At 36.6% G+C, this 25417-nt stretch overlaps 3 protein-coding genes and 2 non-coding genes across 6 annotated transcripts; 4 read left to right on the top strand and 1 right to left on the bottom strand.

Annotated features, from left to right (window-relative positions):
• Nucleotides 1-568: 568 nt before the first annotated feature.
• LOC112527017 (digalactosyldiacylglycerol synthase 2, chloroplastic) lies at nt 569-7625 on the top strand. 2 transcript variants are annotated; one of them, XM_025137489.1, is made up of 5 exons: nt 569-715; nt 2062-2446; nt 2538-2804; nt 5043-5392; nt 6840-7625. In XM_025137489.1, the coding sequence occupies exons 2-5, from the start codon at nt 2141-2143 to the stop codon at nt 7330-7332; spliced, it is 1416 nt and encodes a 471-aa protein (XP_024993257.1). In that variant the 5' UTR covers nt 569-715; nt 2062-2140; the 3' UTR covers nt 7333-7625. The 2 variants fall into 2 exon arrangements, with proteins under 2 accessions (XP_024993257.1, XP_024993258.1); XM_025137490.1 differs by lacking the exon at nt 569-715 and adding an exon at nt 953-1053.
• Nucleotides 7626-9558: 1933 nt separating this feature from the next.
• Nucleotides 9559-11602, bottom strand: LOC112526320 (elicitor-responsive protein 3-like). Its single transcript, XM_025136578.1, has 5 exons — nt 11536-11602; nt 10105-10170; nt 9909-10038; nt 9703-9817; nt 9559-9624 (listed from the first exon to the last, which is right to left on the bottom strand). The coding sequence occupies exons 1-5, from the start codon at nt 11600-11602 to the stop codon at nt 9559-9561; spliced, it is 444 nt and encodes a 147-aa protein (XP_024992346.1).
• Nucleotides 11603-13484: 1882 nt separating this feature from the next.
• On the top strand, nt 13485-13555 carry TRNAG-GCC. Its single transcript has one exon. It is a non-coding gene; the product is annotated as a tRNA-Gly (tRNA).
• Nucleotides 13556-15935: 2380 nt separating this feature from the next.
• On the top strand, nt 15936-16006 carry TRNAG-GCC. The gene has a single exon. It is a non-coding gene; the product is annotated as a tRNA-Gly (tRNA).
• A 3407-nt stretch (nt 16007-19413) lies between these two features.
• On the top strand, nt 19414-23843 carry LOC112527056. Its single transcript, XM_025137537.1, has 3 exons — nt 19414-19672; nt 21168-21314; nt 23486-23843. Exons 1-3 carry the CDS (start codon nt 19427-19429, stop codon nt 23627-23629), a joined length of 537 nt encoding a protein of 178 aa, XP_024993305.1. The 5' UTR covers nt 19414-19426; the 3' UTR covers nt 23630-23843.
• The last annotated feature ends 1574 nt before the right edge of the window (nt 23844-25417 follow it).

The raw sequence follows: 25417 nt of genomic DNA, 5'->3' as shown, positions 1-25417 counted from the left end.
TAATCATCCAGGAAATCATTCCAACTAAAATATAAAACTTCGAAAATTTAACTGTTTTTACTCTGACAACTATGTTAAATAGACCAAAGGGTCTTTGGCCTAGCAGTATCATAGTCTTTGACTTCCTAAGAGGTCATGGGTTCAAACCTCACAAAAGGTAAGGAGAGCGTGTGAATTTATTTGTTGCATTTGCCGTATATAAATATCATATACTTAAAAAAAAGGGTAAATTGCATGAAAAAGTAACGTACTTTAACTTAATTCCTATTTTAGGTAACGTAGTTTCAAAACTTCCATTTTGGTACCTAAGATGTAAAGCTTTAAACATTTAAGTATCCGGGTAACCGATTGAAACATTAACCGGTTACCATGCTAATGTGACGAGTGATAAAATTAAATTAAATTAAATAACAAATAATACCAACTTAGATACCACATCACTCGTCACGTTAATCTGTTAATGCCTCAAGATGGTACCCGAATAGTTTAAAATTCAATAATAAAATTAAACCGATACATCATAAAAATATATAATTGTTTCCATTGAATTTATGTAATCGTGGAAAGGAATTCCATCTTCAATATTCGCATCTTTTGCTTTCACATCTCAGTTATCGTTTGATTGTTGTATTCATTTCTTTCTTCGTCTTCTTCATCAATCTTCCTCCATTTTCTTGTTCTACCAACTATTACCAATCACTGTTTTCCTTCTAAGGTACGTTATTTGGATCTCTGTTTCTGATTTCATCTCGTTTACTCTGGTGTTTTTAATCAGATTTTTGTAGGTCATGATTTGTTTCCGATTTTAATTTCATTATGTTGTTGATTGATTATTTCATGCCATCGAATGTTGATTAATCATGAAAATGAAGACAACATAGAGTTATTTTGATGCAAATTGTTGGTTTTTTGATCGTTATTTTCAAATTTCACCTCCTGTGTGGTGTAATTTGTGCAAATACTTGTTGTTCATGATTCCAGCTTGTGTGCAAGTAATTTGGGTGATTTTGTCTTGTTTGGATTTTATGCTACAAAAATCGAGGTTTTCAGAAGGTAAACCCTTTTCTTTTCCCCAATAGTTCATGGATATTGAACAAATGATTTGTCTCATGCATGCTATGAAAGTTGTAGTTGTTTTGGAGTCTAGATTATGCACATTTTTTATTATTTGGTATCTTAGGGGCCGTTTCCCAAATGCTTACCAGATAGGTGCTTACCCAGTAATAGAAATTACCCTCACTTACCTTATGATGTAACATTCTCGGCGGATGGGTTACTTTTTATTGGCTATATTATGGCAGGGTAATGTTTCACAGTTTGATGAATCGTCCACTTATTTGATGGGCTGGTTAAGCGATTATTTATGGTTAAACTCTTCACAACTTATTAAGGGATATAACCTGTTGGTATGAATAGTTTATCAGTCTGGGCATGGATGTTTTTATTTGGACATCTTGTTGGGGCTACCAGGCTACTGGATTTATGTTTTTAATTTCCTGGCATGGATATTGATCCCGGAAATCTTGTACTCAGAGTCATGGATAAAGTGGATTACCTGGCGACCGAGTGAATGACCCCCCGTTCTTTCTAGTGGCTTTTTCCCGTCCCTTTTGGGACCATTCACCCTTTCCCAACCAAGCATAGGTAGAAGCCCTCTTTCCCATACACAACGATGGTTCCAAGCAAGATGAATAGTTTATAGTCGACTCAATATCGGCGAAATCCCCCCATTTAATATCTTTAGTACCGATTATGCCATCAAAATGGATTGTTGGTGGGCGTCCTAAACCCGGTAAGCGCTTACCGGGTATGAGTCTTTTTCGTGACTTACCACATAAGACTCTCGGTCCATGTTATGCCTCTTAACGGGTAAGATTCTTAGTCCTTGTCATGCTCAATCGGTAAGGTAAGTGATATCGATAAGCACTTACCCGGTAAGCATTTAGTAAACGGCCCCTTACTAAAAGTTTTTGAGATTGCTTTTTTTTTTAATTGTAGAAAAGTTACAGAAATGAGGCTTCTTATAAGTGCTTTTGTTTACTTTTTACCTTTGTGTTGCAGTTCAAATAAGCCATTTATCACAATATCACTCTTGGGTGTGGTTCAAGAATCCTGTATATCTCGAATCTAAAAGCTGTTTATGGTATATGAAGTCAATGAATACATGGATAAGAAAGAACATATTGCGATATTTACCACCGCTAGCCTTCCATGGATGACCGGAACTGCCGTTAATCCTCTATTCCGTGCAGCGTATCTCGCCAAAGATGGACATAGAAAGGTTACTTTGGTCATTCCTTGGCTGTCAAAGAGCGATCAAGAATATCTATATCCCGACAAAATAACATTTAATTTGCCCAAGGAACAGGAGAAATATGTCCGCGAGTGGATTGAGCAAAGAACTGAGTTTTTGTCTAGTTTCAATATATGTTTTTATCCGGGGAAGGTAAATTACACTCGAGTTTTGCTTCTTCTTTCTTAATGAAAATTAAATTGTTCATAAAACTCATAAACTACATTCTTTTTTGTGTTTCAAGTTTTCTAGAAGTAAAAGAAGCATTCTTGCTCTTGGGGATATAACAGAGAGCATTCCGGATGAAGAATCAGATATTGCCGTCCTTGAGGAACCCGAGCATCTTACGTGGTATCACCATGGTAAAAGATGGAAGATTAAATTCCGTCTTGTTATAGGAATTGTTCATACAAACTATTTGGAGTACGTCAAAAGAGAGAAAAATGGACGTGCTTATGCCTTTCTTCTGAAGTACATGAATAATTGGGTGGTCGATATATATTGTCACAAGGTATGTTTTCTCAAAATCTAAAATTTTAATCGAAATATATATATGGTTGTTTAATGTTCTTGCGTAGATTGCTTTTGTAACTCACTTGTAATGTAGCAATGTTATATTTGATTATGATCATGGCCTTCAAACCGTTGATGCTTGATAGTACTTGCTTATCGTTACATGTTGTACACATGTTGATATCCAAGTGAGTCTCTACAAACCTTAGGTTGTGAATTTGAGCACCCATCTCGTGTGGGGTAATTTGTGCAAATATTTGTTACAAGAATGATAATTCCGTTTTTTGGAACTTGATGTTGTAAAGTGGGACTATTGCTCACGATTCCAGCCTCTTTGCTACTATTTTCGCCAACGGTTCACGAATGCTGAACAAATGATTCGTGCCTCATGCAGTGGTGGACCAAGGATTTTTGTCGAGCGGGTTCACCTTTAAGGTGGATCAAAGGCCCGCAAAGTTGTCAGATGTGTTTTTACCTGAATTTCGTGTTTCTAAGGATTTTTAAGTTTTTTGATTGATTTCAAGGGACTTTTCCTGTTTTTGGTTGATTTCTAGCAACTTTTTTGTTTCTTGGTTGACTTCGAGGAACTTTTTCAGTTGATTTCTAGAGACTTTCGGTTTTTTTGTTGATTTCAAGAGACTTCTTTGGTTGATTCAAGCGACTTTTTTCAGTCTTTTGGTTGATGTTCCTTGTATTTTTTAGTATCCCGGAGCACCCTTCAAAGTTTAGCGGATGCACCATTCATACCCCAAAAACATTATAACTACAAAAATAAGTTGAGCAGGTGCACAGGACCCCGCTTGGGATTAATATGTCCGCCCTGGTCTCATGCATGCTATGAAAGTTGTACAACTTTAGTGTTGGGATTTTATAGCCAAAACACGCAAGATCCCAAAATTCTAGGCCAAAAGTGTCTTCAACATAAAATCTATACTCTAAAACTATACAACTTTCATAGCATGCACGAGGCACAAATCATTTGTTGAACATTTGTGAATTCTTCGTGAAGAGAAAAGGCTTACCTTTTGAAGTCCCCATTTCTGTATTAGCATAAAATCCAAACACAGACAAAATCTTGTCCAAAACTTGTCTGCATGCCAGACACACCCTTAATTTTCTAGCAACATAGATGTCAGACTTTCACCAAACAGTGGAGGTACCATCCCTAGGATTCGAGGGATTTACTCCAATAACTCTGGGATTCTTTATTTACTCAATAAGTTCAATGATTGTTTCTTGTTAGATGCTTTTATGGTGTAGAAAGAAAAAGGGGGGGGGGGGGTGTTCACAAGCAGATTTAAGGAGGGAGGGGCTGCCCTACTACCGTTCTATCATGCCGACATAGTGGAATTTTTTAGGAGTCTTGGGGGCCGTTCGATTTGCGGAATTTGAAGGAATTTGATGGAATTGGAATGACAAATTCCTTTCACCAAATTCCAATTCCTTTGTTTGGTTCGCTTCTTGAAATGGATGGAATCCTTAAAATTCCACAAGTTAATGAATTCATCATTCCTTGGCATAAGTGAAGGAATTGAATTGAATTCCATCCCTTTGCATCCAATTTAACCAACACCGCCCACCCGTGCCTCCATTATGGCCATGCTACTATTGTCACTGTCACACCCCCACCCTATCCCCCCCACCACCCACCACCAATACCACTACTGTCATCATCACAGCTGTCACCCCCACCCTCGACCACCAATATCACCATGCCACTAATGGAGATTCCAATTCTTCTGAGAGATTCCGTTCTAATTCTTACCAACCAAACGTTTGGTCAATTTCCATCAAATTCCATTCCAGTTCCTTCAAAGTCAAATTCCTTTGAAGGATTCCAATTCCACCAAATTCCATTCTGCAAACCAAACACCCCCTTTAAAGGTGCACCCACATTAATTTGATGTGTACTCCTCTAAGTTAACAAAAAGTGGCTGCAGGGTACTGGTAGTGCCAGTGCATGTGGTATTACATACTACTAGTTTGAATCCCTTTGGGTCTCTTTCAACTTTTTGGTAACAACAGTAGGAAAGAAGGAAAATAAAAACCCCTTGTATGTCATATTTATTGAAACCGTACTTTTTATAATTAATATTTATTCTTTTTTATATTATGATAATTATTTTGTGACCCGCTTGGAAATTTTTCTGAATCCGCCTCTGCCGGGTATCCTCCATCAACTTTGCATAAATTCTGTAGTTACTTCATTAATTAACATATCAGAAACTTGTGGCAGGTGATACGGTTATCTGGTGCTACACAAGAACTCCCAAGATCCGTTATTTGCAATGTTCATGGCGTTAACCCTAAATTTCTGGAAATCGGGATGAAAAAGAGGGAAGAACAGAAACTCGGAAAACAGGCGTTTACAAAAGGTGCATACTTTATCGGGAAAATGGTGTGGAGCAAAGGCTACACGGAGTTGCTTAAACTTCTTCGTGATCACCAAACGGAACTCGATGGACTTGAGGTTGATTTATTTGGTACCGGTGAGGATTCTGCCGAGGTACAAGAAGCTGCGGAAAAGTTGAATTTAACCATCAGGGTTAATCCAGGACGCGATCACGCAGACCCTTTATTTCACGAGTAAGTTTAAGCTAAAACATATACCCCCTTGGTCCCAAATTAAAGGGCAAAATGCATCAAAATATAACAAAGTTTGGTTTAGTTCCAGTGCAACGAAAAATTCTTTTTCTCAATCAATGTAACAATATTTTGAAATTTCCTATTTTATGCTCATTTTGACCGGTAACCTGCTGATCTAGTAACATATGATGACGTGGATACCTGTTCACAAAAGGTTTACGGAAGAGTTTCAACGAAGTGGACGAAAAACTTGACATTCAAGTCATCAAATGTTCCATTGAATAGGAAAATTTGAACCTTTGTTACATTGATTTAGAAATTTTGAAACTTTGTTACATTGATTAAGAAAAAAAAAAGTTCTTCGTTACACTAAATAGGAACTAAATCGAACTTTGTTCATTTTGACCCAAAATAAACGTCTTTAATGAAACATAAACGGAGTTAGAAATGTGTAATTATTACACTTTTTAATCAACTTAAATGACAATCATACCCTTAATAATAGAGAGAGTAATGAATTTCTTCATCTCTTTTATGAAGGGTATAATTGGGAAGTAGATGCTTACTTTTGAGTGTCGCACTTATTTTGGACCCGAGTAAAATAGAAGGGTGTATTACTTGTTCTTCCCAAAAATGGAAATGTTGCAATTTTCATGAGAAATCTTGGATGGAAATTATTGGGTGCGTCGTTCTACTATGAGTTTATAGAGCTTTTCTCGGAACATATTACTTATATTGACTTCAAAATTCAAATTGTTGATTAAAAACTTGTACTCCTTGTTGTTCATGAAAATTGCAACCAACTATTTGTTGAATGTCTAAAACACCCTTCGAAAATGACAAAACGATGAGAATCTTGTGGGGCGAAATCAAAATCAAACAATTTGTTTTTACTCTACCCGTCCCAAAATAAATGCCCATGATAAAAAAAGGCACATAGTTTAAGAAAATATGTGATTACTACACTTTTTCATTAACTAAATGACAATTGTACCCTTGGTAATAAAGGAAGTAATGAACTTATCCGTCTCAATGTTAAGGGTAGATTTGGAATGTAGACACTTACTTTTTGAAAGTGGACACTTATTTTAGAACAAACTAAAATAGAAATGTGGACACTTATTCCGGGCAGGAATGAGTATAAAAATTGGCCAGATAGGCAATTGTAACTTCTTGAAAGATTTCTAAAAATAGAATGTAGCAGTTTTCATTGAACAAAGGTAGAATCATTTTTCTACTCCCTCCACCCCATAATAAGCGTTCACTTTCAAAAGTAATTACATCCTTTCCAATTTTACCCATAACAATGAGATGGAGAAATTCATTATTTTGTCGATTATTAAGGGTAAAATTGTCACACTACTACATGTAGGATCCTGTAGATTATATGTATGCAAGATTGCCAGATTTTGTTTCTTTAAACTTTCCAATTTTATCCTCGTCATAGTTACAAAGTGTTCCTGAATCCAAGCACCACAGATGTGGTCTGCACAACAACCGCCGAAGCTTTGGCAATGGGAAAAATCGTCATTTGTGCAGATCACGTCTCGAACGAGTTCTTCAAACAGTTTGCCAATTGCCGAACCTTCAAGGACGGAGAGAGTTTCGTTAATGTCACCCGCCAATCGTTGACCGAACAACCGGCCCCACTTACCAATTCACAAATGCACGAGCTTTCATGGGATGCTGCAACCTCAAGGTTTCTAAAAGCAGCCGAGCTCAACAAGGCTCCCGAGAAGAAACTAACAAAGTCGCATTCTAAGAGCTTTTTGTCATCATCATTGGGTTTTCAACGGAATCTCGAGGACGCATCTGCGTTTATGCATTTTTTCGGAACCGGATTCGTGAGTTCGGTGCCGAACGAACAACAATGTGAAGAGCTCGGGTTGAATGCCCCAAGTAAAAAACACGGATATCCACGTCCAAAACACGCATCTTGAAGTATTTATGATGAATATTCATAATGCATATCATGATGAATATTCATAATGAATATTGCAGAAATGCAACATTTATCATGAATATTCATAATGAATATGATGAATGTTTATAATGAATAGTGCAGATCGTTTGTCGTTTGTGTAGGTTTTGCTTTCGGATCGGTAACGACTCTGTTTTCGGTTTAGGTTTCGGTTTGACGTAGAATTGTTGTATCCTTAGTGATCTTGTTATTTATAAGTTATAATTCTTTGGTGACAAATGATAACTTGTATCAACTTATTCCTTTTTTGTCCTTTTGATGGTAGTGTTAGTTTTAGTCATCTTGGTTTATAATTTGGATCCTTAATGGGATTATTGGATTCAAACTCTTGGGTCATTCTGGTGTATATATAAACATTTTAAACTTGTATTATATTGCTTCTTTGGGCTCGTTTATCGAACGCTTAACGGATAAGTGTTTATCGACAAGAACCGTCACCTTTATCTTATCGGGTAACATTCTTGGCTAGTGATGGCCAAATTGGCCCGGCCCGCCCCGGGACACCGGAGGTCCGGGACCGGCCTGGGACCAGTAAGGACCGGTTATGGGACCGAAAACCGGTTGGGGTTTTTGGCAGTTTCGTTTCGTGGGACCGAGATCGGCTATGGATCGGCCCAGCCTGGCCTGAAAATTCAAGTAATTTTATAAATAAATGTATTTTCAAATAATTTTATTATGTACTTTTATAAGACAATGTAATTTTAATTATATTAAAACGCATTTTTAAAGTGTATTTGAGTGACCCAATTGTAAATTTTATAATGTACTAAAAATATATATAATTACAAAAATAAAAAAGAAAATCTTATTTTTTAATGCCGGGACTGGCGGCCACCTTGACCGGTCCTACCATTTTCGACCGGACCGGTTATGGCCGGTTATGAGAAAGCTTGGGACCGATTAGGCCTGGCCCGGGACCGGTTTTTGGTCATCACTATTCTCGGCTATTAATATAGATTGTTGGCAAGTGTCATAGGAAAAAGTTCGGTTTGTTATATCTGTTAAAATTTGTTAGAAAGCCCAAGGTCCATCAAATTGTACTGATATAAATAGTTTTGTTCTGTGTAAATTTCATTCAGATTTTGATAATAAGATTGAGTTTTTCTGTGTATTCTCTCTAATATTCTTCTTTCTTAACACGTTTCGACCATAACAACGTCTTTTTTTTTATATAGAGGGGGAGGCCCCTCCAATCAAGAGAAAAGAAAACCAAAAACGCTAAAAGCAACAGATTAGGCACGCGGGCGGGGGCGAACCACATCCACCAGAAAGAAACTGAGGCTCCCAAAAAGAAAAGAAAGAAAGAAAGAGGGAGAGAAGAGAGAGAAAGGCTAACCACTAGGGAAGGTTCCAGGCAATACGAGTCCGGACAACATTAGGGGAGGGCTAAGGGTCGGGCTAAGAAGCCTAGACCGGATATCATCATCAGTGATGGTCTTGACCACCATGCCATGGGATCTTCTCTTATTCTTGAAGATACGGTCATTTCTTTCCTTCCAGATGTGGTAGACGGTGCCAACAAGTGTCTCTTAAGTCTCACCCAGTATGTGGTAACCGGGTAAGAGATTTCTCCTTCGAATCTTTGTTTCGGAGTTGATAAATTATATGGCCTATGGTTTAATCAGTAGACGACTTCGAACACGAGATGAAGTCGTCGTCTTCGAAGTCGTCTAGTATCTCTCTCGCTAACACAACAGAGGAGATGTGGAAGTCGCCTATGGATTGCTTGACCGAATGTGTCGTTGATGTCGCTTGAAATAAGAACCAACTTTCGATACATAACATGCGACTTCAAAGTTGCTTTGGTAAGTCGCATATAGCGGAATATGGTTTTGTATCACAAATTTCAAAAACCCTTTTATCGTGGATAGCGGTTACACGTCTTTTAACTCTTTTATCGGGTACAAATGGATATCGGGAGAGACGAGTTTTTAAAAAAAACTTGAACGTATTCAAGATGCACAAATTCAACAAACGGTCTTACAAAGCGGTTTTTCGCATCGGACCTCAAAGCTAAACACGTAAAAACTAGAATTACAGCATTCACGACACCTTGCAGTTCCACCCCGATAAAGGGGTGGAACTACAAGATGACATAGGCTTTGAAATTAAATTAAGAAAACAAATTACAAATACGATGATCAAAGATCAAAGATCACAAACGCAAACACGTTTTGCGGCATCATCAATCACGACCCGATTGTCTCCATCCCCCAATGTTCCCGTCCGTTGGATCAAAACCTCGGCTTTTCTGAAACAATAAACGTAAAAAAAAAACGTTTAGTAGAGATTTACATGTTACGATCTGTACAAGAAACGAAACATGAACCTGGGCCGTAAAGTTGAGGCTGAGTCGGATCTCTCCGCAAAATGCATCATCCTTCATAACGTTATATGACGTCGCCGGGATCTCTCCATCTTGAAACAACGTATCCAACGAGATACTGAACACGTTCATAACGTTGCACATTTAACTCGGTATCGAAAACGTTTTATTTGCTTTTATAGGTGACGGAATCGAGCTATGCAACTTACCTCGCATGCCCAACAAAGTCGTCGGCAGTGCCGCTATCACTATCCATTATTTTGATCTTTAATTCCGCCGAATCTTTACTCGAAACATCGAACAAGAACGTCTCGTTCCATTCGGGGTTCGATCCTTTGCCTACGCAAACAATTTTCATACGATGTACAATAAATTATTAAAATAGCAGATAAACGATGAAAATACCTGCTGCGACACTGCTTTTCTTTTCTTGACTCCGGTACGATAAAATAACATACGGGTCCATGTTGCCTGCACCACGTACACCGAGTTATAAGAGGTGGTACAAATAGATCCGTAACAACCCATTCGTCAATAACCACTACAAGAAATCAGAGCATCAGGGATGGAAAAATCCTTTGGTGATTTCACCGACAGTAGCCTAGTCGGTTGGAAATCCGTCAGTAATCTTGACCGTCAGAAATCCGTTGGTAACTTGAGCTGTCGGAAAATCCGACGCCGAACGTACCGTCTGAAATCCGTCGCCACAATGGTCATGTTGGAAATTCCTCGGTAACGTAGGCTGTTTGAAATCCGTCGGTAAGAGCTCTTCGACCAAGATTTCACCGACAATGACCTTTTGACGAATTAGTGACGGAAATAAACGTTACCGACACTACAACAAAATTGGGTTTATAAGACACTAAACAATAAAATGTGCTATCTAAAAGCGTTGTAATAAGTTTATATGTCGTTTTTAGGTGTCTAGAACACTTCGGCCTAGTTTGTTTATCTTAAAGAAAAAGCTCTTCTCAACATTTTATGTCTGATTCGTTAAGAGACCGAGCTATTCAGACTGTTTGTTTTTTCCAATATTTCAGAGATACTTATGTCTTATTGTCTTTTTATCTGGTAAGAGGTAAACCAACCTCTTAATTGCCTTTTCTTGTTATTCAGACACTCATCAACGGTGTTTCTTAATCGATTAACCGTAATTGATCATTTCTCTCAATCGACCCTTACCAAATCGAGCGTCAACTCTCTCAATTGGTGTATTTTAATAGGATTTAAATGTGCTAAATACATATTTTCGTTTAAATGAATGCTAATTATATAATTTAGATGTAAATTTCGTAATGATAATGAATAAATATGTGAAATTGTATACATTTATCAATAAATTCAACACTGTAATTTTCTAACGGGTAAAATAGACTATTTAAACAAATTCAAACATTTATCAGTTTTCAAAACAAACAATCTTATTGATTCAGATTTCAGACGTCAACACCATCTCTTATCAATCAGAACTGAAATAAGACTTCAGACTTCAACACCTCTTAAAAACAAACGTCACATTCTCATTTTTTACAGGACCCTTATTTTTATAAAATAGCTAATATGACAACTTTATTTTAAAAATGTTCTAAAAAGCTTTTTTAAGGCGCCCAAAAGCGTTCTATACATTTATTGCATCACTCTTAGATAAAACGCTGTATCGTTTGATAAGATAGTGTATTGATACACGTAGACATCTTTGGTGTCTCATAAACCCAATTTTGATGTAGCGCGACGGATCTATAACGGATCAAGGCCTTATTTTTTCATAATAAACACAAAATTCGTAGGCGTAAACCGGCATCCAACATATAGCAATTAGACACGAAAGGGACTTACAGAGGACATCTGTATTCTCGAGGCCTTTGGCGCTCACGAGCGTAACTTCAAGCGTTCCTTCTGGCATATTTGACCATAAAACGAGTTTAAGAAAGAAGATCCCTATATATATATATATATATATGTATGTATATGTGTGTAGTTTTGTTCAATTTTGAAGGTTGTGAGACAAATTCGGTAGTTTTGTGGAAGTGAAATAAATTTATTTCCATCTATTATTTGATATAAAAAACCCTCAAAAATGCGTATGCGTATGCATATACATTAGAGACTAATTAACGTAATTAAAATTTGTAGGTTGTAGGATAAAAATTGCTTGTCTTCAATTTTTAAATCTTATTCTTGTCCACCAATCACACACACACACATACACATAGGAGGTTTATTTTGCAAACCACGTTATTTGTACAAACCGTACAAACCTCATTCAACCAATCATAATTTTTCATTTTGTTCATTTTTTTTTGTAATTATGAAAGGTTGATTAATCATTTTTATTGTGGAGGGTGTTAATCATGGATATTATCATCTTCAATTTTAAATTTAAATAAATACATGAAACAATTTTATTAAAATTTCATTAAGTATTATATGAAACAATTTCATAACAATATATGAATCAACTTTATCAAAAAAAAGTATTATATGAAACAATTTTCACAAGAATAAACAATTTCATGAAATTTTTTCATAAGATTCAACAATGAAATCGACGGATGATGGTGGTTTGCACGATTTGTACAAATTAAGTGGTTTGCATTTGATCGCTCATATCTCTCTCTCTCTCTCTCTCTCTCTCTATATATATATATATATATATATATATATATATATATAATATAGACTTGGGATCATGTGAGACAAGTTTGTTTTTGTAAGACACGTGAAACACAATTTTTACACTTGAAACTTCACAACAAAACACTTTGAATGTAACCTTCACAATATTTTTGATGTGAAGATTCAGTTTTTTTTTTTTTTTTTTTTTACTTTCACAACATTTTGTTGTGAAGTTTCAAGTGTAAAAATCGTATCTTACGAAAACAACTTTATCTCACATGATCTCAAGTCTCTCTCTATATATATAGAGAAAAAAAATTATAAAAAAGCATATACATCATCGGGGAGAGAATGTGAACTACTTTAAAATATATAAAAATCTAATGTATCTTAATTTCATTAGTGGGACATGAACCAGAGGAATGTATTTTGGACATATTATGATTATAAGTTTGGAAACTTTATCTGATATTTATTAATGAAAATATATTGTCCAATTGTTCTGTGTTATATTTAAACATAACGATCACCCTAAAATAATGTATTCTAAATGATGGTTGATTGTCCCACAGTAGCACTTTCGCACAATAATTCTACCAAAGGGGATCCTATGGAAAAAAATTGCGGAAAATCGAACAATTACACAATATTTGCCTTATGTAACGTGTTGGGATTATTTAGTTGTCACCTCCTTTTCAGGGAGAGCTAACGTTTATTAAGTATTTTGGTACTAAATGCCCTGTCCAAGCCAATGAACTTACGCCGATGTGAAGTGTATGGCTAACCCAATAACGAAAGTTTCGTAAGGGGACTGGAGCAGACTACCGTGAGACAAAAGATCTTCTTCTAAAGAGATTCGAGATTATGCAAGATTGATCCTTTTTTGGTTATCTCTTTAACCCACTTACTCGAAATCTCACTCATCAGATTCCATTGTGGAAGATAGAATTTTGAGGAATTGTCTATATGTAACATCATAATTATTGATAGAAGATGACCAAGATTTCGTGATCCGTTACCCGCAAAACGGGCGGTCTCTCTGGGACTAGTTGGCTAGCATAGCGGGTTAAGCATCTAGCTTAATAAAAAAAAATCCAACAAATAATCAATAGTCAATAGATAAAATAGTAGTGTATATATGGCTTTCTATGGAAAGCATTACACAAAAAGCACCAGTGGTCTAGTGGTAGAATGGTACCCTGCCACGGTACAGACCCGGGTTCGATTCCCGGCTGGTGCAATCCACTTGAGCCATGATGACACGCCTACCTGATGGTTGGGTCCATCAATTCAGCTTGACTTTCAAGATTGACAACACAGCCCCTTCTGAGCTCAACTTTTTAACATTTCTGCCCCTATTTTCTTTCTTTCTCTTTCAATCGACTCCTCATCTTTGAAATTAGGACGCTGAATGGGGGAAGATCATAGACCAGTAAGTTTTAATCAGTCTCCTTCTGCTCGAATTCATCAGTTTTTCTTCCTTTTGTTTTGATTTTTGCTTTGTGCGGTGATTATAGTTGCCAAAAACGGGTTTCTGTTCTTTTTTGTATTCAATCCGGTATGAATTTGGAAAATTAGGATGAATTTCTGTATAGATGAAGGTATATATGTGTTGATCGTATGATTTTATATCAACGTGCCGATTTTGATTGTAATGGCTCGGGAGATCCTATCAGATCAGCTTGACTTTCAAGATTGACATTAAAGGCAAAGCCCTGCTGAGCTCAAGTTTTTTTTTACATTTCTACCCCTTCTATTCTTTATTTTATTTTTATATTTCATTAATAAATCTTGACTTCTTTTTGTTCTTACATAATTTTCTTTTCCCGCATCCACCTTTTATTTGTTTATCTAACAGCATCTCACGAGCTTTGAGCCGACCCTATTCAAGAAGATTCGGTTGTGTCATTGAACCTATATCTTGGGATTTCCAATCAACTAGGTAGGGTTGTCATCAAGTATCCTCTTTTGTCATAAGCTTTAATAAACCCATTTTGCTTGATGATCTTAAAACTCTCTAATGACAAACCTTTTGGAAACGGGTCTGCTTGGTTGTCAACTGACTTTATATAACCTATAAAAATTATTTCATTTGTGAGCAGTTGTCTAATGGTTTTGTGTTGTCTTCTAATACAACGACTGTTATACGTACAACTTAATGCTCTCATTATAGCCGATTGATCATGGCAATGAATACATATGCCAGGCACCGGCGATGGCCATATAGGCATGTGCAGTAAAAAGTTCAGAAATTCGAAGAAAACTTCTTCTCCTGCTTTATCCGAAACAATAAATTCTTTTTTTAACTGGACGTTTATTTTGAGATGGTGGAAGTAGATCTTGAATTTTGTTTAAATTGATGAGACCTTGGACACTTTGAGTTATTGAAACCTTTCTCCCTCAAAACGGATTGTTGGTAAACGTTTTTTACCCGGTAAGCACTTATTCAATAAGAATCTTCTCCATCACTTACCGGGCAAGATTCTAGTTCCTTACTATTTTCATCCGGAAAGGTAAGCATTTACCCGGCAAATATTTAGTAAACAACCTCTAAATTTGCCACTGTATGTAAAGGTGTTACAGTCTGGTTCAATAAGATTCATTTTAGGGTACGTTTTATACGTAGAACAGTTTGGTTTGGGCATGTTTGTAGGAGACAGTTGACAGCACCGGTGAGGAAAGTGGTGTGTGTGACGGTTGAGGGGTGAGGAGGAGTAGGCCTAGGAGAACGTGGGTCGACCAACTAAAGATGGACTTGGCAACTTTAGGCATTTCCGATGACACGACTTCTGATAGGATTTCTTGGAGGCACAGGATTAGAGGGGCCGTTCTTCTAGTAGCATCTAGTAGAGAGTGACGTCAAAGGTATTGAGAGGAGGATAGGGCTTAGTCAAATAGGCTCCTTGTAAGTTTCTACTTGTACTACATGTTTTACCTGATTTCATCGTCCGCTTGCACACACCATTGAATCGCGGTTACCTGTTTCTGTTTTATTATCTTATTGCATGCTTGCACAAACTTTTTGTGTTGTGCTCAAGGTAGGGTGTCCACGGAAAAAACCTCTCGGTCCTGGTGGTTGAGGTAAGGCATGAATACATCATACACCTTCCACACCCTATTTTCGAGTGGATTATACCGGGTTCATTTGGTTTTTCTCAAAGGCTTAGAGCAAGAGTTATGAGAGAAGGGAGGTAAAACAGTATAAACCTCATAAAACAATTTACATGTGTTGGAATCCCACATCGATTAGACTTGGATCATTTTCCCTCCATATATATTGGAACCTTCTCTATCTCCACAAGGACTCTTTTGGAGAGTAATTTAATGAATTCCACATATTAGAATACGGTATCAGAGCCAAAGTCTGCGACTCTAAGGACTCGGCACTTTGGGGTAATAGTACTCGTCTAGTCCCCTCTCGGCACTCTTGTCCATCTAGCTTCCATTGGAGGGGGCATGTTGGATTCTCACATCAGCTAGAATTGGACCATTTCTCCTCCTTATATATTGAAACATTCCTTCTCTTGGTTCTTTTGGAGAGTAATTTAATGAGGTTCCACAATATTATGTGCATGTATATCTAATCTTTATATAACGTTAATTGCAACAATTAGCAAAAGGCACCAGTGGTCTAGTGGTAGAATAGTACCCTGCCACGGTACAGACTCGGGTTCGATTCCCGGCTGGTGCAAACCCTCTTGAGCCATGATGACACGCCTACCTGATGGTTGGGTCCATCAGTTCAGCTTGACTTTCAAGATTGACATTACAGGCCCTTTCTGAGCTCAATTTTTTACATTTCTACCCCCTCTATTCTTTTTCTTTCTTCTATCTTTATATTTCATTCATAAATAAATCTTTAACTCCCTTTTGTTCTTACATTTTTGGTTCCCATAATTTTCTTTTCTCGCATTCACCTTTTATTTGTTTATGTAAGGGGCGGTTTACCTAAACATTTACCCGGTAAACATTTACCGATAAAATTCAACACTATCGCTTACTTACCGGATAAGATTTTATTTACTAAAATGCATCGTATGCAACAATTTATCCCGGTAAGCGCTAACCATGGTAAGAGTCCTCATCCACACTTACCGGGTAAGACTCTCGATTCTTGCATTCGCTCTTACCAGGTAAGATTTTTAGTTATTGACATATTCATCCTGTAAAGTAAAGTGACTTGGTAAGCGTTTGGTAAACGGCACCTAAGAGCATCTCCAAGAGTTATGCTATAATTTCTTTGAAATAAAGTATTAAAAGTCAAAATCTCTAAAAAAAATTACATTGAATTCCAACTACTTTATTTTAACATTAACTATATTATTAAAATACTCAATAATACTAGAGAGGAGACTTGAGAACCAAATTCCCGACCTGAACGGAAGTTATGGGGACATATGGCTATTGTAACTCTATCTCTATTTTCTCCTAAACTATCCATATATTCTCCTATAGAGATTGAAGAGGCGATAAACGAACAATATGGAAAAGGGAAAAAGAATACCAAAGATTAAGTGGCTTGTGATTGGTTTTGATTACACATTTGAAAGATTTTCAAACACTATAGTTTTGATTAAGGCTGTAAATGAACAGAAAGAACACGAACGGAGGCTTGTTCATTTTCGTTCGTTTAACTTAACCGAACCAACAAACGGTAAACGATCGAAAATCTTTGTGTTCGTGTTCGTTTAGAAATCATGTGTGTTCGTGTTCATTTATGTTCGTTTGTTAACATGCTAAACGAACGAACATAAACGAACAAACATAAATATTATTTGAATTCAAAGTAAATAAACAAAAGATTATATATTAAATTTAGTATATAAACGAACATAAATGAACGAACATAAACGAACGGTAAATGAGCGAACGTTCACGAACATAGATAAACAAACCAGACTCTTGTTCATGTTCGTTCGTTTAACTAAACGAACAAAAAAATTGTTCATGTCGGTTCATTTATTAAATAAATGAACTTCCCGCCGAACGGTTCACGAACCGTTTGCTGAACGTTCAGTTCGTTTATAGCCTTAGTTTTGATTGTTGAACTTTTGCAACCGGTTTTGATACACATTTGAAACATTATGAACCTTTGATTGTTTCTTAACCCACTTTCACATTTTGGTCCTAAGTGGTCTTAGTACCGATTTTCCCATCCCGAAACCAAACCGCTACCGAACTTGCATATACGATTCGGTTTTCAATCCTAGTTTTGAGTCTCATAAAAAATCGGTACCAACCGGTTCTGGACCGATCTCGTCCCCATTCAATACATTTAATAAATTATCATTTATCTCTCCTGAACATTTATTATAGATACCTCTTATTAGTGGAAAGTATTAAAATATAATAATTTATCTCCCTATTTAGGCTCAGTTTGGTTTGAAGGAATGGAATGGATTTGGGAGGATTTGCATTTCAAATCCATTTCAATCCCATGTTTGGTTTGTTGGATTGTCTGAATTTGAAATCCTAGGATTTAGTTGAAAATCTTTAAACATAAGATTTTGAAATCCCTAGGGATTTCACGGGATTTCGTAGGATGTTATGTAATAAGGTTTTAAAAAATATAAAAAATATTTGTTTTGTCATAATCGATTAATAAAAATATAATTCAATTTTTTTATAATTATTTACAATTTTTTCTATAAATTATTTATAGATAATGCAATCCAATTCCATTTCAAATCCTACAAACCAAACATACCAATAATTTCAAATCCATTTCAATCCAAATCCTTCCAAATCCAAATCCCTCCATGTAATCCAAATCCCTCTAAAACAATCTTGCAAACCAAACAGATCCTTAGAGATTTCTCTACATTTATGGGCTGTTTACCAAATGCTTACTCAAGTAAGTGACCATCAAGTTATATTACCTTACCAGATAAATATGGTAAGGACCAAGAATCTTATCTGGTAAGAATGAGACAAGGATCAAGAGTCTTACATGGCAAGTGAGGGCGACGACTTTTACCATAGTAAACGCTTACCAAGTAAATTGTTGCATACGATACCGTTTTGGTGGACTAAAATCTTACCCGATAAGTAAATGATAGTGTTAAATTTTACCGATAAGCGCTTACCGCGTAAGGGTTTGGTAAACGGCCCCTTAGAGATTTTTACAATTTCTCTATTTTAGATTTTTAGCATAGAATATACCATCGTTGTTGGAGTAAAAAAAATGCTAAAATCCTTCTTTTCTCTATTTTAACATAACTGTTGAAGATGATCTTACAACTTCCAGAACGAGGTTTTGAGAAGTTTTTCAACATAATAAGAGGTTTTTAGTCATAGGTTGTAACTGCTTGACCTGTTTTTTTAGAATTTTTTCATATTTAATTAGTTTTATCTTTATAGAATTTTATAAATGTTCCGTATTTAATCAATTTTATTTATTGTATAATCCACGTGTCAATAGATAAGTGGAATGTTTGTTCTTTCATGAGATATGGCAGGTTTTTGTCCGCATATGAACAACTCCTCCAGGTAGTTGGTGAGCACGTAGGAAGTATTAAAGTGCTTCGTACATGTACCTTTGTCTCATAGAAGCATGGGGTGTCCTTTTGTGCAAGAGGATAAGACTGATAAATCTTACTCGACAAGACTCTGATCAACTATAGAGTTGAAAGCTGAAGGCTTCTTCAACTATGGTTGAGTCTTGGTCAGATTCCACATGTATGTAGACAATCTTGATATTACCAAATCCTGCTTCAAATCATGATCATACAACATGGTAACCGGTTAATGCTTCAACCGGTTATCCGAATATTTAAATGTTTAAAACTTTCCATCTTAGGTATCAATATAAAAGTTTTGAAAGTATGTTACTTAAAATAGGAATCAAATTAGAATACGTTACTTTTTCATGCAATTTACCCTTTTTGGTAACCAAATTCTGATTTTTGAACGTTACAATAATCACTTTAAAACACAGATATCCGACCCCCATCTCTAATTTCAACTCTTTGTTTAGGGACTGTGAAGCATAGTTTTTAAACTTGGAGGACTAAAAATGCATATCAAACCTAAGAATAGGGATGATTTCTGTAAATTTTACAAGTTAAGAAAACGACCACAAATTGCAAATTTATCGTTACAGACTACAGACATGACAAATCAAAACGCAGCAAATCATTTTGGGGGAATGGCGAAGACCGTCGTATCCAAAGAGATGCCATCGGAAACCGTCACAAAGGTCACCAACTTCTTCACGAGGCTCGGCGGTGGCACCGTAATTCCGGCGAAGTACGAAGGCGAAGATGTTCACTTCGATCTGATTCGCAGCTTGCTCAAAGTTCAACATATCCATCGAGGTCGTATAACCTGCATCCTCACCGTCAAACCATACGCCTGCGTAATCTCTCTCTCTCTCTCTAGCAGTACTTTCTGTTTCGACGATAAGTTTCTGTTTGCCTTTATTATCGTATGATAGTATGGGGAGTTTTGGCTATGGAATACTTTCTGTGATTTGTGGATATCTTTGTGCAATTGAATTTGGTCAAAACATAGATTGAGTTCATATGAACATTCGAATTTACTAAAAATGGAATTGTACTTCAAATTCTATTGAAATCTCGTTTAGTTGCTCTATTTTTTGCAGATTTTTTCTAAGTGGGGCACCACTTGAGTATGAAAATATGAAGCTACGGATAATTTTACAAAATCTATCATTTGGCTATAGGTTAGTTTTTTGCTTTTTGTTAGTGAGGTATAACATATAAATCTGAAATTAAAAGCTAAAACTAAGAAAATCATGCAAATCGAGCCACGCCAGGAAGGGGTGAAAAGACCAAGTGAACCAGCACTGCTAAGTGAAGCTTGTGCTATTTTAAGGAATATATGGTGGCAACCAACAAAATAATATGGTGATACCTTGCACGGTCCATGGCGGACCTAGGATTTTTGCCTAGTGGGTGCACCTTTAGAGTGGATCAAAGGCTCGTAAAGTTGTCCGGCATGTTTTTAGCCAAATTCCACCATTTCAAAGTATTTTTTAAGTTATTTTTGGTTGATTTAGACACCGATGGACTTACGAGCCTTGATCGTTACAAAGGGCGATGCCATGGAATTGAGCCTGGATCGACTCATCAAGTTCCCATTGAAATAGGATCCACACAAGGAAAAGCACTTACCTAGTACCGGGGAGAGACATATGTAGATTGGTACAATCGGGAATCCAAACGACAATAACTAGTACCGGGGAGAGACATATGTAGATTGGTACAATCGGGAATCCAAACGACAATAACTAGTACCGGGGAGAGACATATGTAGATTGGTACAAGCGGGGGTATCATCATTTCATTTTCCCAAGTTCAATGTTAGCAAGATTAGTCAACATTTTTATGTTTTCGCGCATTAAGCTTAGGAATACGTTTATTTGCTAATATGATGGCCTCCATAGCCACAGCATGGAGGAGCAGCTCCTTAATCCGCACTACAACCAATCAAAATCTTATTGGAACTTGAGAGAGAAGTGAATTTGTGAATGCCTAACTGAGGACATTTTTTGGTTTATGTTCCTTGTGTTTTATACTATCCTGAATTTACCCTTGTTTAGCGGGTGCATCTTTCATACCTCAAAGAACTTTTCACTTGCAGAAATCAGTTGAGTGGGTACATGAGACCCCGGTCGGGACTTTGTAGGTCAGCCCTTGTTGTTTTGGAACGAAGGGGTTGCCCGTGCACCGTATGCACCATAGTGGGTCCACCCCTGTTGTTTATAACCACTTCAATCAGTTATATATCTCTGTACCTCAAGCCAATAGAGAAGATATGTATTAATGAAATCTAACTGTCCTCCTTTGAATTCGATGGATACTACAAAATCATGGTTATGGTTTCTGCAGAATGCCTATAACACCTTGCATGGAGGAGTAATTGGATCCGTAGCCGAGATTGTCGCTATAGCTTGTGCTAGAACCGTTGTCAACAAAGATAAAGAGCTTTTTCTTGGTGAATTGAGTGTCTCTTATCTCGCAGCTGCCGTTAAACAGGTATGTCTTTGAGGCAATTCTTGTTACTCCCTCTGCAATGATTCACTTTGTTAGAACTTTTCTTTTTCATGTATAAGGGCAGAATCAGTTGCAAACTTATTTTCGTAGTGAACGGGGGACAAAAGAGAGTGTGCCACAAGTCCCAAACATTCACGGTATATTCATCATGAATGGTGTAAAAACTTCATGTTCATTATTCATGATGAATGAGAACAAATGGGATATGTGTCATGCTCTCATTTATCTCTTGGTTCACAACAGAAACATGTTTGCAACTGAAACTCCCCCTTTCTCTATTATATCAAATGTAGACCCAAACCATACAATCAACATGTTGGAAACAAAAAACAAGGCAAAATATTATGCATGTATAAAATGAAAGACAACCAAATTAAAAGAATAGTCGATGCTTAGATCTCTCTCCTAAAGACGACCGTCCCATATTTGTGGAGGGTAATGAACCAATGACGATATGTCTCCCTCGATACAACTCTTTATATGTACCTTCTTAAATGATGGCATCAGTGGTAGCAATTTTTCAGCTTTGAGCCGACCCTATTCAAGAAGATTCGGTTGTCCCATTGAACCTATATCTTGGGATCTCCAATCAACTAGGTAGGGTTGTCATCAAGTATCCTCTTTTGTCATAAGCTTTAATAAACCCATTTTGCTTGATGATCTTAAAACTCTCTAATGACAAACCTTTTGGAAACGGGTCTGCTAGGTTGTCAACCGACTTTATATAATCTATAAAAAATATTTCATTTGTGAGCAGTTGTCTAATGGTTTTGTGTTGTCTTCTAATACAACGACCGTTATACGTACAACTTGCCAGGCACCGGCATTGGCCATATAGGCATGTGCTGTAAAAAGTTCCGAAATTCGAAGAAAACTTCTTCTCCTGCTTTACCCGAAACAATAAATTCTGATCCCATTGTTGATTTGGCTAAAAAAGTTCGTTTAGTAGATATGTAGGACACAACTGCACGTCTGCACCACTAAGAGTAAAAAGTTCGGTCAGCATCACTATATCCTTCTAGCACAACCGAATGTTTTCTATAGCGTAACCTATAACTTTAAGTATGACATAACTTTAGCCACGATGATAATCGGATATTAATCTCTGATAGGAGTTCCTAGAGACACAAGATTAAGGTAGCAGATTAGGGGTGGGGTCTGTTTAGCCCCCCGAGACGGGTGGGAGGGATCTGGTAAGGTAGAGACGATGGCGTACGTTAGCTAGTTGGCTGTTAGACTAGAGGTGGGGTCTTTTTAGCTTCTTTAATCCTAGGTTAGACTAGGGGTGTGTAGTCCTTCCTACCATGGCTACTGATTCAGTAGATACGGTGGCACACAATAGTAAGTTGATAACACAAGTTTGTCCTGCCAGAGTTGGTTTCGACAACTTTTCTCCTATCTCAGGTGCAGGTTTGAACCCCACTTCAATCATTTTCTTAGTTTTAGCTGTTAATTACAGGTTTTTTATGTTTCTGCAAAAAAATTGCGATAAAAGACCTCATATACGAAAAGTAAGATACCAACCAACAGACTAATGATGATCTTTTGTAAAATATCCGTAGCTTTGTTTTTTTTATAGTCAAATGATGCACCACTCGAAAAGATTCCTAGGTCTGCCTTTGCTTGGTTATGTTCTCGTGTATGTGCTTCTGTTTGTATGTTTTCTTTGCTTGATTGTTAGATTTTTGGTTGCTTCCCCTGACTAGCACAAGCTTTTTTTTGGGGGGGGGTGTTCGTCACAAAAATAGCCGCTTACTCTTCGAGGTGGAGGTCAAATTCGCCTGTATCTTCCCCCCCCCCCAAAAAAAAGAAAAAAAAACTTGGGTGTGATTTACCGGGTTTGTTGGTTTGTTTTTTTGATAGTGGAAGATTATGTAATTTTAGCTTGAAAAATGAAAATCATCCCGAAAAGAGAACATAGTTGTTGCAATTAATGTACGACATCTCAAAATGAAAATTGTTTCGGTCTTCATGAGACATTAGTACCGATTTCCCAACTTGATGTTTTCTGAATCGATGTCAATGATCGCTATGCGAACTCAAATCATACCAGAGCTGAAACTAGTTTCTTTTATCCTAGTTATGTGAGAGATCATTGATTCTAAACTGGTTTTAATTCATCGATTTCTATTCAAATTCTTTCTAATTGCCAGACAGAAGTCATCGTTGATGCATCCGTGGTAAGAAGTGGTAGGAACTTGACGATCGTTGCCATAGAGTTCAAGCTAAAGAATTCTGAACATTCGACTTCCTTGTGTCGTGCTACCTTCTATAACATGCCCGTTGCAAGCTTGTGAAGGTTCTTCACAGTTTTCTTCGGTTTAAACCGCAATCATAACGCTTTCCTGAGGTGTTGATAGAATATATATTCTCTCCGTCCCAAAATGTGTCCATATTTCTATTTTAGTTTATCACAAAACAAGTATACACTTTCAAAAGTAACCGTCTACTTCTTATTTTCTACCCTTAGTTGTTGTGAGATGGGGTAATTCATTACTAACTCTGTTTTTATGAGGAAAATTGTCATTTAATTAAAAGGTATGATAGTTACATATTTTTAAAACTGTACGTCTTTTTTAACATGGACGTTTATTTTGAGACGGTGGAAGTAGATCTTGAATTTTGTTTGAATTGACGAGCCCTATTAGACTATGAGCAGAAGGTTATTGAAGCCTTTCTCCATCAAAATGAATTGTTGGTAAGCGTTTTTTACCCGGTAAGCACTTAATAAGAATCTTCTCCATCACTTACCGGGTAAGATTCTAGTTCCTTACCATTTTCATCCGGAAAGGTAAGCACTTACCCGACAAGTATTTAGTAAACAACCTCTAAATTTGCCACTGTATATAAAGGTGTTACAGTTTGGTTCGAATAGATTCATTTTAGGGTACGTTTGATACGTAGAACAAGATATGACAAGATAGAACAAAATCTTGTTGTACCATGTTTGATGTTCGCTGCAAAGCTTCGACAAGAACTTATGTTCATTCTACATAATATGTTCCATTACATATTTGCCGAAGTGGTTGGATTCCGGTGAAAAGTGAAGTTATGGTGAGAAGCGTAAGAATAGATTTTCGTCCTTGGATCAACCTTAATTGAATGCCAACGCTAATGAGGTGCATCGAGATGCATCAGATCAATTTCTTTCTGAATCGCAATTCATGGGTGGGCATGATATTAAAAGTTATCAAGGGTTTGGATCTCTTCTTACGCTTCTCACTATAACTTTTTTTCTTACATGATCCTTAGCCTTTGCCGAAGAACCTAATGGTAATTGAGAGCAATATACGCGAACCAAAAACTAACCAATTTTAGTTTTAGACATCTTTTTTCATAAGAGCAGGGATCACATCATATGGGTTGGGTTCTCGTGAGAAGGGGAGTTAAAGTGAAAAGCGTAAGAAATGATCTCCACCATTGGATGCACATTACGATGAGATGCACGGGATCAATCCCCGTATCAAGCATAATTCATGAGTGGGTTTGAAAGTAAAGGTCATTAACGGTCCAGATCATTTTTTACGTTTTTCATCTTAACTCTCTTTCTAACACGATCATTCGCCTACATCATATTAAAATACTTTTCTTTATAAGTAAATTAGAAGTAAGAAAATAAAAATACAATATGGATACAATGTTCTAAAAGGGAGCTGTCATGGTGCAATATGACATAAAACACGTCTCCGTTGTTATGATAAAGCCTATAGCATTTCTGTAAAACATGACTCGTGCCATAATGTCTTGAGGTGTGCCATGGCATACGGTTTTTACAAGACATGGCTTTTTCAAAAAAAAAAAAAAACATTATTGTTGTATTTTTTTTTTTAAGAAAAATTAGTTTTTGTGCTTTTACATTTTTCACTTTAGATTTTACAATTTTATAGATTTACTTAAATCACATCACTCACGGTTTCATGAATTCATATACACTAGTGTTTGACATCGTGCGTTGACGATAAATTTTTTATAAATTTATTGAAATTAGTTAAATGAGTCGATTATCACATTTATATATTAAACTAATAGGAATCAATATTACCTTTGATATATGAATCTAACTTATCATTATTTAATATATATAT

Source organism: Cynara cardunculus (genome assembly GCF_001531365.2).
Source record: "Cynara cardunculus var. scolymus isolate 2C chromosome LG 14, CcrdV1, whole genome shotgun sequence".
In the NCBI taxonomy this organism is placed as follows: domain Eukaryota; kingdom Viridiplantae; phylum Streptophyta; class Magnoliopsida; order Asterales; family Asteraceae; genus Cynara; species Cynara cardunculus.
This window is presented reverse-complemented; position numbering and strand designations above follow the sequence as displayed.